This window comes from Carcharhinus amblyrhynchos, chromosome 18, assembly GCF_965287045.1.
Source record: "Carcharhinus amblyrhynchos chromosome 18, sCarAmb.v2.hapA, whole genome shotgun sequence".
Taxonomy (NCBI): Eukaryota; Metazoa; Chordata; class Chondrichthyes; order Carcharhiniformes; family Carcharhinidae; genus Carcharhinus; species Carcharhinus amblyrhynchos.
In genome coordinates this window covers 21,556,047-21,576,560 of record NC_137341.1, presented here as the reverse complement: position 1 = coordinate 21,576,560, position 20,514 = coordinate 21,556,047, and the positions used below count along the sequence as shown (strand labels likewise).

Here is a 20,514-nt window from a genome sequence, read left to right as displayed (position 1 = left end):
ACCTTCAGCAATTAGTGCACAAGGTCACCCAATGCTGCACACTCCCCTCTCCTAATTTGTGTTCGTAAATGTAAAATTTACTCTAGTTTTTTCCTTTACCAGCTAGGTTTCTGAACTGGAACAATTATTATCTTTGAGGCTCTGTTTTAAATTTTTTACCTGGTACTCCTCAAACTCCCTCAGCAGCAATGCAATCCTGTGTCACTGTTGCCATGTAGTCCACAACAGCTGGCTCCTGTCCCCCTTTCTTCAAGTTATTTTTCCAGTGCAAAGATTATCTCCTTAACCCTGGCACTAGTCAGTAAACATGGCCTTGAGAGCTCAAAGCTGAACATGACAACACTTTCCCCCCACCACATCCCTCCAAACAGAGAATCTACAACTACCAGATTCCACATGTTCCCCCCCTACTTGAATGCCCTCCTCTCAATTCCATGATCAATTTGCCGATTCTCCCAGCAGCTTTTTCTCATCCACACCAATGGAATATACCTGCTACTTGCTGATAATGACAAAGGCTCAGGCTGTTCTATCATTGCATCTGGGATCCCATTCTGTTGAAAGATCTCCAGAGATGCTTCCAAACTTACTGAGGGTTTCTAACAGCCTCTAGCTTTATTATTTGTAACTTCCTTATCTATCTGATTTGCAGTCACATCCTCCTGCCCCTGATCTAACCTAATCCTGGGTAAAAGTTTCAGCTAACTATCTAGGCATATATTGCATTGTCTGCATCTTGGACTGGAGTTTGACAACTTTGAGACAATGCTCCTCTGGTTCTGGACTAATGCTGTGGATGTGCTTGCCTGGATTAATACTGTTCTCCACCAGCCCATGTAAGATGCACATGCAGCACAACTATCATATAACCATCACTATTTAACCTTGTTTATATGTTTAATTAATTAAAGCTTTATGTAATTAATTCAATTGGTTTAGTTTAAACTATTAATTTAACAAAAAGGGGTACCTACTTTCTTCTTACACTACAATGCATTCAGTTCACTTGGTAATTTGTGTTTCCTCTCTGTGCCTAGTAGAGACCTTCTCGTGTGTTCACTGTATTGTGAGATTCTTAAGGGTGGGCAGTGATTGTCAAACTCTGGGATAGAGTTTACATCCAGGCTCAAAAATGATGAAGGAATGGTTAAACTGAATATTCCTTACCAAAGCTGGAAATGTATTGTTTATGAAAGACTTTCCTCCCTCCTTCAGCGTCACCCCGCCCTCACTGTTTATGTCCAAACGGATGGATTCCACTTTACTTAACAATGCTGGTGATGCAACAGTGCTACTCATATTCATAAAACTGATTGTGAGCTTGATACGTGACAGGGCTGATTAGAACAAAGCAGTGCTCTGTATATACCCAAAACAATCTCCTGCAATATTTCTTTACCAAGTGTGGAAAACGCCCAATACCTAGTGTCTGGTGACTTCTGCTCCTTTTGCATTGAGCAATGGAAGACTTAAGTGTGGAGTTTCAGTGAAGCTGGCAGCAATTTCACTCTAATAGACATACTCTGTTACAGTATGTGAATACAAAATTGCAATCAATTCAGTACCTGCATGCTATATTAAAATGCTGACCTTTGGATTCTGCTGGATGAAATTTCCAAGTTTCAACAGGAGAGTGAGGCATTCTGAGACCACTTTCTCCACCGGTTCCATTTCCGAAGTGTCCATCATTAGGGTGAGGGGCAGATTTACTGGCCGCTGCAGCCATTGTCGATAAAGTCGGTCTGGGATATTGTGTGATAATACCAGGACCCTAATATCTGACTGAAACAATCTAAACCTAACAGGGGCAAAAGAAACAGGGTTGAATGAGAAGCAATGATTCCATAGGCTTTAAAGCTGGGAACTGGCAGACTTGCCCAAGATTTATTGTGAGTGATGGTAGACCTGCAGCTTTGACAAGCTCCTCGATTAACACGTGCTGTAAGGGGAGGTCAGGTAGCTAAAGTCTTAAAGGATGGGACCACATGCAAGTGAGGACATCAATTAAAAACAGGTTGAGGTTAGCTGGGATGATGTCCAAATTATGCTCATTGTTCATGGTCTCAGATAAAATATGACCAAAATACCAGTCGACTGCAGGTGACTGTTCCCACGTCCCTTTCTCTTCAATGCATCAGAATGATGGCAAAGTCTGAAAGGGCAAATAGTGAAAAATATTATTTCTACCATTAATGATCAAGGGGTATACATATAGGATCAATACCAAGAGCGCAGCACAGTGGCACAGTGGTTAGCACTGCTGCCTCACAACGCCAGGGACCCAAATTCAATTCTGGCTTTGATTTTGATTTAATTTATTATTGTCACATGTATTAACATACAATGAAAAGTATTGTTTCTTATGCATTATACAGACAAAACATACTATTATAGAGAAAGAAACAAGAGAGTGCAGAATGTAGTGTTACAGTCATAGCTAGGGTGTAGAGAAAGATCAACTTAATGCAAGGTGAGTCCATTCAGAAGTCTGGCTGCAGCTGGGAAGAAGCTGTTCTTGAGCCGGTTGATACCTGATTTCAGGCTTTTGTATCTTTTTCCCAAAGGAAGAAGGTGGAAGAGATCCAGGTTAACACGTCAACTGGCTACTCCATGAAATTATTATTTTTATTTTTAAAATGGATCAAGGCTTTAACCAGACTAACATGACTCATAACTAGAGGAATTTCTGACCTCCAGAAACCAACAGACACTTCATTATCTTTAATGAGGTGTTAATGCTCTCTCTGACTCCAAACAAACACCAAATAATAATCCATGGACAAGGGAAATGGAATGTCTACAAAGGACAAAAGGGACACCTTTTAAACAACTCAAGATTTCAGATCTAGGAAAATTAATTCCTTGTCCAGTACCCAGGTGAAAAAGTGGGAGCTATGTTACATGAGATCCCCCAACTGCTAGAATCTGCAATATTTCCAAGTGGAACTGAACACAGGCAGTCTATGATTTCAACCACCTAACAAGTAGTACAGAAAGAGCTCTGTCCAGGTACATTGCCTGGCCCTCATCTGCACTGTGAACTACTGGGACATCTGTAACTGTGCTTTCAAGACTAATTCATCTCCGCTTGCCTTCTCCCATAATGGAAGTCCTCTCCTTTGGAAAGATGGATCACTCTATAATCTCCTATATTAAAGCAGCAACTCATCCATCACTGAGGGTTCTTCATTGCTTGAAGTATTACTTCAGAATGAGATTATTTGGCCATCCTTTGATCAACAGAATCCATAGATGCCTCCATGGTACAGTATTTCCAAAATTGAACACATTCTTCATTTGCTTGGTGTACCTTTTGAATTTTATTTAGCCTTTATGTTGTTGCTGGTAGACATATTGTAGTCATTGAAGAATAGGATTCCACTTCTTCAACAGAATTTATGCCTTTTATTCAATTGTGAACAGGAAATCTGGGCAATGTATCCACCGTAAATTGTTGTTCTCTAGGACATACTCATTTGCAACATTGAATCCCATGAACTTCAAGCAAAATCTCTGGATTCTTGGTAGCATCTTTGTTAATTTGTTACATTTAATAATGTAGCCAGTGTCTTATGGTCTGTTTCAATGGTAAACTTTAGGCCTAAGACAGAGTTGGCAAACTTCTCACAAGCCAATGTATTTGCTAACGCTTCGTTTTCCATTACAATGTATCTTTGTTTTGTTTCAGTCAGTCAGTGATTGAAATACATTGCATTTGAGTCTGTGTTTACATCTCTCTGAATTTGAAAGAGTACTGCTCCTAATCCAGTCGATGATGCATCTATTGCAACAATTAAAAGCAGTTTTGTATTAGGAGTCAATATGTCTGGTGAAATGAATTTGTCGATTTTCTTCCCAACATCATGTTTGGTCTTGCTTAAGTAATTATCACATTGATTCATGGACATGTGCCAGATTAGGTAAGAAATTTCCTATTTGATTGACCATGAAGTGCTGAAGCTCCATGACATTGAGAGGTGATGAAAAATCTGTGATTTCCTTGGTTTTCTGAGGATCAACCATGATGCATGAACAACGTGTCTATAAATGTAATAGTTGTGAGAGCTCATTTATTATTAAGAGTTAGTTCCACTTCCTGCAAGCATCACAACACTACTCCCACTTTGGCATCATGTTCTAATATAGTGTGTCAAGTGTGGGAAACGCAGCTCACAGTCAAACAATTTAGTCAAGTCAAGTTCTGAAGGAGCAAGATATTTTATTTAACGTTCTTGCAAGACCGGGTGTCCAATAAAATAGGCACACCTTACATAGATTTGCAGCACATTTTATACTTTTTATACAAGCATTGTAATGGCTTTGCAATGTGTTGTTCTCCCCAATTGGTGGTCCCTGTCCCATCTATGTGTTGTCATTCCCCTATTGGCTCGAGGTGCCCCAAGTTCCCATCCCCTCTACTCCCCATCTAACAATGTCTCCTGTTATCACAAGAGTGCATTAGCAAACTCATCCATCTTATCTAACACTGTTACATGTCCAGTTCAGATTGGCGGTAATCAATCCTTTGCCAACTTAATCACTGCTGTCCCGACTATCTCAGTGACCTTTTCCCCCTTTTATGCTTAGTTGTAAAAACAACACATCTTGCAGACCATTTGCTTTTTGTAACTTGGGCCTCTTACATTCCTTCAGGATGTGGTGTATGCTTCACTGCACATCACACCTCTGGTGTTATCTCCACACCACAGGCAGTCTTTTTATTATCCCTAACTATTGCTGTGTTAGCAGCATCGAACCTTATGTCCTATGTTTGTGACTAAACTCACAGTTGTTTCCATAATGTGTGTTATCAATGTGCCTGGCTATATCCAGTCTACCTAACTTTAAGCTATTTCTCTATGCTGTACAGATATATGTGTTAACAGCATCTTTACCTATTGCTCACATCAAGTAGCATAGGTAGTTTGAATAATTTATATATGTATATTTGTATTGTTAAATATTTGAAATAAGGTGTTGTTTTAAATGGGTTTAATTTTGTGTTTTGTGTAGGTTGTTAAATTCATGTTAAACAAAGGTTTTGTACATGTGGGGGCTTTTGGTTTAATTTCAAACAGTGTTTCCATTGTGCTGAGAGTTTATGATGGGAAAGTAAACATGAGCTTGGGAAATAATGAAATGTTGCTTAGTAACCAGGGGTCAATTTTAGGGTTTAGTTTAATTGGAAACAAGGGTAAAAGGAGCTATGCAGTGAGACAGGGAAAATCTCCTGTAGCTTTGCTAGAAGAAAAGCCATACAATGGAGCAAGGAACAAGGTAGCAAATGCCAGAAATCTAAAGAACTGGTTAAGGAAATTAGAAAAAAATTAAAAGTTTCCAGGAAGCCTGAAGTTAAAGTAACAGACAAAACTGGAACTAGAACAGGATATGTTCATTGAAGCCACAGACAGAGTTGAAGAGTTGGCAAGTGAGAAGCAAAAAAAAATCTGAAATGACTCAAGGTTTGTGATATCTTACCACAGCTTATAAAGCAATAGTAGAAGTAATTGTGATGACTGGATCTCAGACTTTGTGTATAGTATCCCTACAGTGCAGAAGAGGCAATTCAGCCCATCAACTTTGCACCAACTCTCTGACAGAGTGTCCCTCTCCCCCACCCTATCTCCATAACTCCACACATTTCCTATGGTTAATCTATCTATCTAACCTACATATCTTGGGACACCAAGAGGCAAATTAGCATGGCCAATCCATCTAACCTGCACCTCTTTGGACTGTGGGTCGAAACTGGAGCACCTGGAGGAAATCCATGCAGACACAAAAGAGAGATGAGGGAGGCTAAAACAAATGAGGCAGGTTGGCTTAGAAGAGTGAAGAATACAGGTGAGCAAGGTGAGTGAGAGGGGTGGGGGGAGACTCAGGGGGTGAGAGTGAAGAGTGTGAGAGTGTTGGGGAGGACAGTATCTGAGGGAGTTGTGTTGCACACTTGCAATGAGGGAGACTGTGTGAGAGCTGGGTTGGATTATGGAGGGAAGAAGAGTTTGTGATGGGATTGGAAAGTTTGTGAGGGACAAATGAGCAGGAGGAGTGTAGACTGAGTGTTGTTTGAAATCCATGATCAGAATCACAGCTTCATTGTTAAAAGATTAATCCAATTTTTGCAGCGCTTGGATCTGATAAAAATGTGGGATTGACTGTGCAAATGCCTGTTCTTTCAGACACTATTAGCTGACTAAAATCAAGATTAGTTTCTTTAGCAATATGAAGTGACTGTCAATCTTACAGTCAAAAACACAGAAAATTGAAGGTGAAACAAGAGGATGAAGCTAGGCCAAAAGGCAGTTTGTCATTTTATTTTAAAATGTTTGAAGTATTGAACGGTGCAGAAAATGCACATTCATCCTCATCCAAAAATAGAATGAATTATCTAACTAGACTTACTGATTTTCATCGATACCACATCATCTGAAAAAGTTGAATAAGAAGAGAACTCTGAAATGACAACAGAACTTCATGATATTACTGATTCTTCTGTTGAAGTGAGGGAGGAAACCTATCCTGAAGACATTGTCAATGGCCAAAATCTATACCATTGGGTATGATAGAATATTTTGTGCTACATAAACCAGAAAACATAAATAATATGGAAGACTTGAAAAATGAATTTTAGACTGGAGACTGAAAACAGGAAAGAAATCTTCATGAGTCCCATTTTGTGAAGTTGAAGAGAAATGGGATGATGGAAATTAGAAATTTTTTTTAGAAACCTCTAAGACAGGCTACTGCTATGTTTGCAAATTATTCCTTGACCCCCAGTAAATAGAAACAAGCATTTGTCGAAAAGTACTCTAACTGGAGAACTGTTGGAAGAGATACTGCTGATCATGAAACTTCCAAATCTCATATCAAAGCTGGTTGTGTTCATTCAAAGATATAAATTATCTGGAACAACTGATTATGTGTTACTGGCTCAGTTTGAAAATGAATGTTCTTATTGGAGGAAAGTGTTGAGATGTGTTGTTGCCACAGTCAAACAGTCTTCTTAGGCAATATCTCTAAGAGGACATGATGAGTCATTACTATCAAATCAAAAAGGTAATTTTTTAATATAAACACAAATTTCTGCAGATGCTGGAATCTGAAATAACAAAAGAAAATTCCGGAAAATCTTAGTATGTCTGGCTGCATCTGTGGAGAGAACATAGTAAGAAGTCTCACAACACATGGACTTCAGTAAGACCTTTGGACAAGGTCTCACATGGGAGGTTAGTTAGGAAGGTTCAGTCACTAGGTATACATGGGGAGGTAGTAAATTGGATTAGACATTGGCTCAATGGAAGAAGCCAGAGAGTGGTTGTGGAGGATTGCTTCTCTGAGTGGAGGCCTGTGATGAGTGGTGCGCCACAGGGATCAGTGCTGGATCCATTGTTGTTTGTCATCTATATCAATGATCTGGATGATAATGTGGTAAATTGGATCAGCAAATTTGCTGATGATACAAAGATTGGAGGTGTAGTGGACAGTGAGGAAGGTTTTCAAAGCTTGCAGAGAGATTTGGACCAGCTAGAAAAATGGGCTGAAAAATGGCAGATGGAGTTTAACACAGTAAGAAGTCTCACAACACCAGGTTAGAGTCCAACCAGTTTATTTGATGGTAATCCCAGAAGCTTTCAGAAACGGTGTTCCTTCATCAGGTGTGTGGAAGGTTCTGATCAGAGAAGGGCATATAAAGTCACACACAGTTTAAGAATACTGATTAGAATGCAAGTCTTTACAGCTAACCTGCTATTCAAGTCTTAAAGATGCAGACAATGTGAGTGGAGATAGCATTAGCATAGGTTAAAGAGATGTGTATTGTCTCCAGACAGGATAGTAAGTGAGACTTTACAAGCCCAAGCAAGTCATGGGGGTTACAGATAGTGTGACATGAACCCAAGATCCTGGTTGAGGCCATCCTCATGTGTGCGGAACTTGGCTATCAGTCTCTGCTCAGCGATTCTGCACTGTCATGTGTCGTGAAGGCTGTGTTTTACAACTCATCCGCTTCATCCTGGACCACAATGTCTTCACCTGCAACAACCAGTTTTTCAACCAGACACACGGAACACCATGGGGACCAAATTCACACCTCAGTATGCCAACATCTTCATGCACAGGCCTGAACAAGACTTCTTCACCACACAGGACCTTCAACTGATGCTATACACTAGATACATCAATGACATTTTCTTCCTTTGGACTCATGGTGAACAATCACTGAAACAACTATATGAGGACATCAACAAGTTCCATCCCACCATCAGACTCACCATGGACTATTCTCCGGAATCAGTGGCATTCTTGGACACACACATCTCCATCAAGGATGGTCATCTCAGCACCTCAGTGTACCACAAGCCTACAGATAACTTCATGATGCTCCACTTCTCCAGCTTCTACCCTAAACACATTAAAGAAGCCATCCCCTATGGATAAGCCCTCCATATACACAGGATCTGTTCAGATGAGGAGGATGGTGACAGACACCTCCAGACGCTGAAAGATGCCCTCATAAGAACAGCATATGGTGCTCAACTCATCGATCGACAGTTCCGACGCACCACCGTGAAAAACCGCACCGACTTCCTCAGAAGACAACATGGAACACGATGGACAGAGTTCCCTTCGTTGTCCAGTATTTCCCCGGAGCGGAGAAGCTATGACATCTTCTCTGGAGTCTTCAACATATCATTGATGAAGATGAACATTTCACAAGGGCCATCCCCACACCCCCACTTCTTGCCTTCAAACAACTGCACAACCTCAAACAGACCGTTGTTCGCAGCACACTACCCAGCCTTCAGGAGAACAGTAACTGCAATACCACACAACCCTGCCACAGCAACCTCTGCAAGACATGCTGGATCATCAACATGGATGACATCATCTCACATGAGAACACCTCCCACCAGGTACACAGTACATACTCTTGCAACTCAGCCAATGTTGTCTACCTAATACACTGCAGGAAAGGATGTCCCGAAGCATGGTATACTGGGGAGACCATGCAGACGCTACAACAATGGATGAATGAACATCACTCGACAATCAGCAGGCAAGACTGTTCCCTTTCTGTTGGCGAACACTTCTACGGTCACGGGCATTCGGCCTCTGACCTTTGGGTATGTGTTCTCCAAGGCGGCCTTCACGACACACAACAGCGCAGAGCTGCTAAGCAGAGACTGATAGCCAAGTTCCGCACACATGAGGACGGCCTCAACCGGGATCTTGGGTTCATGTCACACTATCTGTAACCCCCATGATTTGCCTGGGCTTGTAAAATCTCACTGACTGTCCTGTCTGGAGACAATACACATCTCTTTAACCTATGCTAATACTATCTCCACTCACACTGTCTGCATCTTTAAGACTTGAATAGCAGGTTAGCTGTAAAGACTTGCATTCTAATCAGTAATCTGTAAACTGTCTGTGCTTTATATGCCTTTCTCTTATCAGAACCTTCCACACACCTGACGAAGGAACACCATTTCTGAAAGCTTGTGGGATTACTATCAAATGAACTGGTTGGACTTTAACGTGGTGTTGTGAGACTTCTTACTGTGTTTACCCCAGTCCAACGCTGGCATCTCTACACAGATGGAGTTTAATGCAGACAAGTGTGAGGTATTGCACTTTGGAAGGACAAACCAAGATAGAACATACAAGGTAAATGGTAGGACACTGAAGAGTGTAGTAGAACAGAGGGGTCTGGGAATACAGATACATAATTCCCTAAAAGTGGCGTCATAGGTAGATAGGGTCGTAACGAGAGCTTTTGGTACATTGGCCTTTATAAATCAAAGTATTGAGTATAAGAGTTGGAACGTTATGGTGAGATTCTGTAAGACATTGGTGAGACCAGAGTATTGTGTGCAGCTTTTGTCACCTAATTACAGGATGATATTAATAAGGTTGAAAGAGTACAGAAAAGGTTTACAAGGATGTTAGAACATAGAACATAGAACACTACAGCACAAACAGGCCCTTCGGCCCACAAGTTGCACTGATCATATCCCTACTTACCAGGCCTATCTATAACCCTCAATCCCATTAAATCCCATGTACTCATCCAGAAGTCTCTTAAAAGACCCCAATGAGTTCGCCTCCACCACCACCGATGGCAACCAATTCCACTCACCCACCACTCTACTGAAAAACTTACTCCTGACATCTCCTCTGTACCTACTCCCCAGCACGTTAAACCTGTGTCCTCTTGTAGTGACCATTTCAGCCCTGGGAAATAGCCTCTGAGAATCCACCCAATCTATACCTCTCAACATTTTATAAACCTCTATCAGGTCACTTCTCAACCTTCGTCTCTGCAGGGAGAAAAGACCGAACTCCCTCAACCTATCCTCATAAAGCATGCCACCCAATCCAGGCAACATCCTGGTAAATCTCCTTTGCAACCTTTCAATAGCTTCCACATCCTTCCTATTGTGAGGCGACCAGAACTGCGCACAGTACTCCAAGTGGGGTCTGACATGAGTCTTATAAAGCTGCAGCATTATCTCCTGACTCCTAAACTCAATCCCTCGATTAATGAAGGCCAGTACACCATATGACTTCTTGACCACATCCTCCACCTGCGAGGCCGATTTAAGAGTCCTACGGACCCGGACCCTAAGATCCTTCTGATCCTCTTCACTGCTAAGAGTCCGACCCTTGATATTATACTCCTTCATCCCATTGGACCTGCCAAAATGGACCACTACACATTTATCCGTGTTGAAGTCCATCTGCCACTTCTCTGTCTAGTCTTGCATCCTATTTATGTCTTGCTGCAACTTCTGACATCCCTCCAGACTATCCACAACACCACGAACCTTTGTGTCGTTGGCAAACTTACCAACTCATCCTTTCACTTCCTCATCCAGGTCATTTATGAAAATTACAAACAGCAAGGGTCCTAGAACAGATCCCTGGGGCACTCCACTGGTGACCGACCTCCATGCAGAAAAAGACCCATCCACAACCACTCTCTGCCTTCTGCAGGCAAGCCAGTTCTGGATCCACATGGCAACAGCCCCTTGGATCCCATGCCCTCTCACTTTCTCAAGAAGTCTTGCATGGGGGACCTTATCAAACGCCTTGTTGAAGTCCACATAAACCAATGTGTTTAGTCACATTTTCAAAGAACTCAACCAGGCTCGTAAGGCACAACCTGCCCTTGACAAAGCCACACTGACTACTTCTGATCATACTAAACTTCTTTAAATGTTCATAAATCCTGTCCCTCAGTATGCTCTCCATCAATTTACCAACCACTGAAGTCAGACTCACCGGTCGGTAATTTCCTGGGCTATCCTTCTTTCCTTTCTTGAAAATAGGAACCATATCCGCAATCGTCCAATCCTCCAGAACCTCTCCCGTCTCCATCGACAATTCAAAAGTTCCAACACATCCTCTTTCTTAACGTCCACATGCTCAATCTTTTCAGTCTGTCGCAAACCTGCAGTACAACCACCCAGATCATTTTCCACTGTGAACACCGAGGTAAAGTATTCATTAAGCACCTCTGCCATTTCTACCGGTTCCGCACAGACTTTTCCCCCTTCACCTTTTATAGGTCCTATCCCTTCACTTCTCACCCTTTTACTCTTCACATATTTGTAGAACACCTTGGGATTCTCCTTAATCTTACCCGCCAAGGCCTTCTCATGACCCCTTCTGGCTCTCCTAATTTCCTTTTTAAGCTCCTTCCTACAACCCGTATACTCCTCTAGATCCTTAACATCGCCTAGCTCTCTTCTGTACGCCTTTCTTGTCTTTCTGACTAGGTTCATTACAACCTTTGTGCACCATGATTCCTGTAACCTACCAAAACCTCCCTGTCTTATCGGACCGTCGTCGTGCAGAGCTCCAGACAAACATTCCTTGAAAATCTGTCACCTTCCCCAAGAACACCTCCTTCCAATTTATTCATCTAATTTCCTGCCTTATGGCTTCATATTTCCCCTTACTCCAGATAAACACTTTCCTAGCCTGCCTGATCCTATTTCTTTCCAATGCTATCGTGAAGGAGATAGAATTATGATCGCTATCCCCAAGATGCTCTCCCACCGAGAGATCCGACACACCTGCACAGGGTCATTAGCCAGTTCCAGATCAAGTACAGCCTCTCCTCTCGTAGGCTTATCCACATACTGTGTCAGGAAACCCTCCTGAACACACCTAACAAACTCCTCTCCATCCAAACCCCTTACCCTAGGGATATTCCAATCGATGTTTGAGAAATTAAAGTCCCCCATGACGACAACTCTGTTGTTACTACATCTCTCCAGGATCTGTTTCCCTAGCTGCACCTCAACATCTCTGTTACTATTGGGCAGCCTATAGAATACACCCAGCAAAGTTACCGACCCCTTCCTGTTCCAAACTACCACCCACAGAGACTCTAGGGGATGGCTTCTTTAATGTGCTTAGGGTGGAAGCTGGAGAAGTGGAGCATTGTGAGGTTATCTGTGGGCTTGCGGTACAGTGAAGTGCTGAGGTGACTGTCCTTGATGGAGGTGTGTGTGTCCAAGAATGTAACCGATTCTGGAGAATAGTCCATGGTGAGTCTGATGGTGGGATGGAACTTGTTGATGTCATCATATAGTTGTTTCAGTGATTGTTCACCATGAGTCCAAAGGAAGAAAATGTTATTGATGTATCTAGTGTATAGCATCAATTGAAAGTCCTGTGTAGTGAAGTGGTCTTGTTCGAACCTGTACATGAAGATGTTGGCATATTGAGGTGCAAATTTGATCCCCATGGCTGTTCCGTGTGTCTGGATGAAGAACTGATTGTTGAAGGTAAGACGTTGTGGTCCAGGATGAAGTGATGATTGTAAAATTGCATCTGGAGATTGGCAGTTGTTGGTGTTGAGTACTGAGGCAGTTGCAGCAACGCCATCGTCATGGGGGATGCTGGTGTAGAGTGCCGAGACATCCATTGTGACGAGGAGTGCTCCTGCTCCAGGTTCAGCTGCTCCATGTGTGCTGAGTTTCTGTAGGAAGTCCATAGTGTTGCGACAAAAGCTGGAGGTTCTTTGTACAATGGATTTCAGGATGCCCTCAAAGTAGCCGGAGAAGTTCTCACACAGGGTCCCATTGCCCAATTCAATGGGCCAGCCAAGTGTGTATCTTTGGGAGGCAGTAGAGATTTCATACATGGGATGAGAGCACGGAGGCTGCTCTGAAGGTCCAGATCAAAGGTCTTGATCAATCTGTTGAGTTGATGGGTGTGTTCTGTGCAGAGAGAACAGAGCTAGCATTTCAAGAGTGGCACAGTAGCGAGTACTGCTGACCCAGCTTCAATTCCAGCCTTGGGTGACTCTGTGTGTTCCCTCTGGGATTCCTCCCATACTCCAAAGATGCGCAGGTTAGATGGATTGGCCATGTTAAATTGCTCCTTGGTGCCTCAAGCTGTGTAGGTTAGGTAGATTAGCATGATTAATGCATGGGGTTGCGTACATAGGCCAGAGGGGAGGGCCTAAGTAACATGCTCTTTTGGAGAGTTGATGCAGACACAATGATCCAAATGACCTCTTTCTGCACTGTAGGGATTCTATGAAGTTTGGCTGACATTTTAATCAGAGGTAACATTTTAGCCAACTTGAATATCTCAGTGAACTTGATGAACTTCTCAAAGTACATTTTAAAATTTATCAATATTGTGGCACAGGGAAGATCAAATTTTTAATGCAAACCTACAATGACTTCATCACTAGAATGGCTGAATGGCTCAGAAAACAATTTACTAATGAAGTAAGAGATGCCAAATAATTCCACATTTGTTGATCCAACACCAGATGAGAATCAAATGCACCAATTAACATTAATTTTAGATATGTGATTAGTGATAGTGGTGGAGTAATTTCTTTGTTTTGTTCAGCTACAATTTCACAATTCTGGGCATCCAGAGACAACTGCACTGTAAATCATTGCAAATTTAGATTTGGACAACAAAAATTGTTGTCGGTAGAGCTTCATAATATTCAGGATTAGAAGCACGACTGAACAGTAAAAGCCCCTGTGTATTATTCAATCCATGTTCCAGTGTGCTGCTGTCAGACTTTTGAACAGACTTACCCTGCATTAAGTTAATCTTTCTCTACACCCTAGCTATGACTGGAACACTACATTCTACACTCTCTTGTTTCCTTCTCTATAAACGGTATGTTTTGTCTGTATAGCGCGCAAAAAACAATACTTTTCACTGTGTTTAATACATGTGATAACACTAAATCAAATCAAATCAAAATCATTCCTTGAAATTAACTTGCAGCACTGCAACTGAATCCTGTGAGGAAGTTGTACATTTTATTGACTTTGTTCAAAACATGTATACCTATTTTTTTTTGTTTCTCTGCATCATGGAATATGTTGCAATCATGCTTGGAACAGAAAAATGGAAAACATTTGACAGTCAAATGAATCTGTGACCCAGTCCATTTGCGCAGACGCTCTTTTGGCTTTCAAAATGAACTTTGCTGATATAAAAATAATCTTATTAGACATTGTCACATCAAATTCAGAAAAACCACATATGAAAGCTGAAGCAAAATCCTTTTTAAGAAGTTTGTAAAATACAATATTGCTGTTTTTTTCTCTTTTGTAAGCCATTTCAAAGAATTAATGCCATCAGCAAATCAGCAGAATGTTGATACAACTCTACTGACTGCTGCGCATTTGTTAGCCGCAGTTAAAAGTTTTGACATGGAGTTTACAATGACGATAGTTCAGTGGAAGCAGAGGCACTAACATTAACAAAAAATATCAGTCCGTCTGATGATGAAAAATGTACACGATGCATTTTCAATTAAATCAAAGACAGTGAACTCACTTCAAAAGGGAAAGAGGAGATCATTGTTCAGACTGTCAGTGGTATTTATGACACAATAATTGTGCAATTGCAGAGCAGAAATGAATTTTTAAAGAAAGCTGATTGATTTTGCGTATTTTTGTGAGAAGTTTGGATGAAAATGCTAAAAGCTGCTGAAGTACGAAATTAAGTGAATTTTACCGGGAGGATATGATCACAAATCTTTTTGAAGATGAAGGGAAATAATTCTTTCATTTCATTGATATTGATGAGCTTTGTTTCGAGATCACGGGCTGATTTATACCGACTCACATGTGATGGTTTGCAGGCAACCTTTCCAAATGTGGAAACCATTCTGAAATTATTTTGGAACAAATGCTTCTGGTGAATGTTCTTTTACATACTGAAAAGAGTTAAAAATTATTTGCAAAGCACAATGATTTAGGAGTATTTGGCAACTTCAGCAAGATTTATGACTGTGGCATGGTGACACAGTGGTGACACAGTGCCTCACAGCACCAGGGACCTGGGTTCAATTCCTGGCTTAAGTCACCGTCTGTGCAGAGTCTGCACATTCACCCCGTATCTACGTGGGTTTCCTTTGGATGTTCCAGTTTCCTCTCACAGTTCAGAAGATGTGCTGATTACGTGCATTGGCCAAGTTACATTTTCCCTCAGTGTACCCGAACAGGTGCCGAAGTGTGGCGACTAGGGAATTTTCACAGTAACTTTATTGCAAGGTTAATGTAAGCCTACTTGTGACACTAATAAATAAACTTTAAGACTTTAAACTGCACATCTTTGGACACTAAAGGGCAATTTAGCATGGGCAATCCACCTAACCTTGTACTTTTTATTCTGGTCATGTCCTGAACCACCTTCCTTTTTCCTTATCCCCCATTTAATGAGCAAATGTAAAAAATGGTAGACTTGCAAAACTCTTTTCCTGAGCATGTGTGTAAAAATAAACCAACCCTTTTTGTTTCATCTTAGCTTGAATTTGCTGTGCAAGTTATTAATAGAGATTGGAGTATTTACAAATTTAGGGGTTGGGAAAATATGCCACCATTTATAAAGGGGAAATGAGGGTAGAAAAATATTGTTCTGTTTACAAACAGGTAGAGAATGGAGAAATCATAGCTGTTTAAATTGAGCACACCAGCCATACAGAAATGCATTAGTATATACGACAGTTTTCACACGCAACCAAAACTATCATTTGCTGCCCCAAGGTAAGTTTAAATGTCTAGTGTGAATGTTAGTGAATGGTAAGTGAATGAATGAGTGAATGGGAAAGTGGCCAAGATAAATTGATAGGGTGGCAGGTGGGTGAGGGGTGGGATGGCAGGTAAGATAGGATGGAAAGGAATAGATTGGCAGGTGGGTGAGGTGGGCAGATAGGTGAGTGGGTAGGTGGGTTGCAGGGTAATCTGGTCAGGTTGGGAGAGCTTGTCAAGTCAGGGGCTGGTCAGATCAGATCAGAGGGTCAGGAGGGAGTGGGGGGTAGTGAAGGGGAGGTGGAGAAAGAAGTTGGGGTAAATAGTGTGAGTGATTGGGGGATCAGTTATATAATTCCCCAGGAGTTAGATGAGGATTTTTCTGTCAACATTTCCCAGGTAACAATCCAGGTAAGCAAATGGGAATTTCCAAAGTGTATAACTCTAACTCAGTATCAGAGACATTTAGACCACAAGACAACAAGATATAGGAGCAGAGTTAGGCCATTCGGCTCTGCCATTCAATCATGGCTGATATGATTCTCATCCCCATTTTCCTGCCTTCTCCCTGTAACCTTTGAAGCCCTTACTGATCAAGTACCTATGTATCTCTGGCTTAAAGACACTCAGTAACCTGGCCTCCACAGCTCTCTATGGCAATGAGTTTCACAGAATCACTACCTTCGGGCTGAAGAAATTCCTCATCTCCATTTTAAAGGAGCGTCCCTTCACTCTGAGGTTGTGCCTTCAAGTTCTAGTCCCTCCCACTAATGGAAGCATCCTCTCCACGTCCACTCTATCTCGGCTTCTCAGTGTTCTGTATGTTTCAATTAGAATCTCCCTCATCCTTCGAAACTCCACTCAGTATAGACCCAGACTCCTCAATTGCTCCTCATATGCAAACCCTTCATTCCTGGGATCATTCTTGTGAACCTCCTCTGGACCCTCTCCAAGGCCAGTACAATCTTCCTTAGGTATGGGGCCCAAAACTGTTCACAATATTCCAAATGGGGTCTGACCAGAGCCTTATACAACCTCAGCAGTACATCCCTGCTCTTGTATTCTAGCCCTCTAGAAATGAATGCTAACATTGAATTTGCCTTCCTAACTGCGAACTGAACCTACATGTTAACCTGAAGAGAGTCCTGAACCAGGACTCCAAGTCCCTTTGTGTTTCAGATTTCTGAAATCTTTCCCCAATTAGGAAATGATTCTTCCTACCAAAATGCATAACCTCACTTTTTCACATTGTATTCCATCTGCCACTCTCCTAGCCTGTCCAAGTCATTCTGTAGCCTTCCCACTTCTTCAACACAACCTGTCCCTTGACATATCTTTGTATCATCCATAAATTTAGCAGCCATCTCCATCAACCAGTTCCATCTTCCAGATCATTAATGTATATAGTGAAAAGTTGTGGTCCCAAAACTGACCCCTGTGAAACATCACTAGTTACCGGTTGCCAACCTGAAGAAGGCCCCCTTATCTCTACTCTCTGCCTTCTGTCTGTCAGCCAATCTTCTATCCATGCCAGTACCTTGCCTCTAACCATTCGCTTTTAGCTTATTTAACAGCCTCTTCCAAAGATACCTTGACAAGGGCTTCTTGGAAATCCAAATAAATCATGTCCACTGAATCTCCTTTATCTAACCTCTTCATTAGCGCCTCAAAGAATTCTAACAGATTTGTCAGACACGACCTCCCTTTGACGAAGCTGCGCTGACTAAGCCCTACTTTGTCATGCATTTCCAAGTATTCTGCAATTTCATCCTTAATAATGGACTCCAAGATCTTACCCATGACCAAGGTCAGGCTAACTGGCCTATAATTTCCCATTTTCTGCCTCCCTCCCTTCTTAAACAGGGGTGTTACATTTGCTTTTTTCCAGTTCTCTGGGATCTTTCCTGACTCTAGTGGTTCCTGAAAGATCATCACCAATGCCTCCACAATCCCCTTCAGAACCATGGGGAGTGGTCCATCTGGTCCGGGTGATTTATCCAATTTTGGACCTTTCAGTTTCCCTAGTACCTTCTCCTTAGTGCTGGCCACTACATTTACATCTGCCCCCTGACTCCCTTGAAGTTCTGGCATGTTACTGGTGTCTTCCACCATGAAGACTGATACAAAGTACCCACTCAGTTCCTCTGCCATTTCTTTGTCTCCCATTACTACTTCTCCAGTCTCATTTCCCAGTGGTTCAATGTCCATTCTTGCCTCTCTCTTACCTTTTACATATCCATAAAAACTCTTGCAATCTTCTTTTATATTACTGGCTAGCTTACCCTCATGTTTTATCTTTCTTTTTGTTTTTTTCTGCTTGCTTTTAAAGGCTTCCCAATCCTCTGGCTTCCCACTATTCCTCACCTCACGGTATGTTCTTTCCTTTGCTTTTATGCTATCCCAGATTTTCTTTGTCAATCATGGTTGCCTCATCCTCCCCTTAACATGTTCCTCTTCCTTGGAATGAATTTATGTTGTGCTTTCTGAATTATCCCCAAAAAGTCCTGTCATTGTTGTTCCACAATCTTTCCAGCTAGGCTCCCTTTCCAATCAAATCTGGCCAGCTTCTCCCTCATGGCCTTGCAGTTTCCTTTACTCAATTGTAGCACTATTATATCCAATTCCAACATTTCCTTCTCAAACTGCAAGGTGAATTCTATCATATTGTGGTCACTGTCTCCTAGGGGTTCCTTCACCTTCAGTTCCCTGATCAAATCTGCCTCATTACACATCATCAAATACAGAAGTGCCTGTTCCCTACTGGGCGCTTGCATAAGCTGCTCCAAAAAATCATCCTGTAGACATTCCACAAATTTTTTATCTTGGGGTCCACTATCAACTTGATTTTCCCAGTCACCACATATTGAAATCCCCCTTGATTATTGTAATAGTGCTTTTCTTACATGCCTTGCCTATCTCCTGATTTATTTTCTGTCTGACATTCTGACTTTTGCCAGACGCCTGATTCTACACTGTCTGACCCTATATTACTTCTTGCTAATGATTTAATTTAAGTTATTACCAACAAGGCAACCCCATCTCCTCTACCCATCAATAGGATACATATCCTTGGGTATCCAGATCCTACCTCTGATCCCCTTGCAGCCACGTCTCTGTGATGCCCACAACATTGTACCCTCCAATTACAACATGTGCTTCCAGCTCATTTACCTTGTTCCATATATTGCGCACATTTAGGTACAGCACTCTCAGTGCTGTGTTGACTGTTCCCCTTCCCATAGTTGTCCCTTTATCTGCTTTGCCTGAAATTTTATTCCTGCCATTTTCCATACTCTCTATTCTATGACTAGTTCTGGAAACTTTATTAACTTCTACTAAACCCTGACTCCCATTAACTAGTTTAAAGTCCTTGTGACTTCCCTATTTAGCCTTTCTGCTAAGGTCCTGGTCAAGAATGTTTCAGGTAGATCCTGTCCCATGGGTAGAGTTCTCTCCTGTTCCAATACTGATGCCAGCGCCCCACGTAATGGAACCACTATTTCCCACACCACGCCATTTACAGGGGATCATGGAGAGAAGGGAAATTGTCTATTGAAAGTTCAAACTTTAAGTGCAACTCCCACAGAGTCAGTGCATCAGGACTTCCACAGGATCCAGACACTCATCTTGGGCCGTATGTCCTGTCTCCGATAATCTGGAGAGTGGAAGATCTATATTGATGTCTTCACCCTAAAGTTATATCTTATGAACTTATAAAGAATTTGTTAAAATTCAGATAGTAGTAATGACCTGGACCTCATGACTAGTGGGGGTAGTGGAAAAAAAATCAATGATGTCAAAAGCACATTGGTTAGACCTTTGAAATAAGCAACTTGCAGGAATACAGAGACAGGAGTTGGGGGGGCGGGGGGAGCGGGTGGAAATGAATATGGGGATTTGACTAAGTATGTTTGGTAAGAAATTCATGGTTAAAAAAGTAAGGAACCAGCATAAACCTGATGGGCTGACAGACCACTTTCTATGCTATAGTGGCTCTTATGGTCATATTTTTCAGCCAAGCAAAGGTTGTCTAATCTACAGAAGATTCCATAAAAAAGTGCTCACCCTTCTTCAGTAGATTGATTGGCGAGATCCCGAATTACAGAATAAAGCACATCAATAGAAGACTGAAATGAAAATGGGAAAAGCATATATCAGAACTGTATTATTATCAGTGTTTAGATCAAAATAACTCAGTCAAAGAATCAGTATAGGTGTTGTACTTGGTGTCTGAATGAGAGACTGTTTTTACATGTGCCCCTAACTGGGCATTATGACGACACTACATGGGTGATTGCACCACTTTCAGCTGTCACGCATACAAAGGCATAAACATGTATTCAAATCGCTTTGTTTATTTTCACTGTCACCACACCCTCCTTGAGTGGATCAATTCAGTTTAACATTGCTATGTTTACAAATAGGTTATTTCTAATGAGGCAGGATTGGCAAGCCTTTGCAACCTAGTTAATATCTTTGCTAATGTCAA

General features: G+C 41.7%; 1 protein-coding gene across 1 annotated transcript in view; it reads right to left on the bottom strand.

The window, feature by feature from the left end:
• Nucleotides 1–20,514, bottom strand: part of LOC145355184 (testis-expressed protein 47-like) — a 55,243-nt gene that overhangs the window by 9,672 nt on the left and 25,057 nt on the right. Inside the window, exons 4-5 of the mRNA XM_080207097.1 lie at nt 20,091–20,152; nt 1,591–1,792 (exon numbers count right to left, since the gene is read on the bottom strand). Of these exons, the coding sequence (XP_080063223.1) occupies nt 1,591–1,792; nt 20,091–20,152 (264 nt within the window). The remainder of the gene's footprint in view (nt 1–1,590; nt 1,793–20,090; nt 20,153–20,514) is intronic.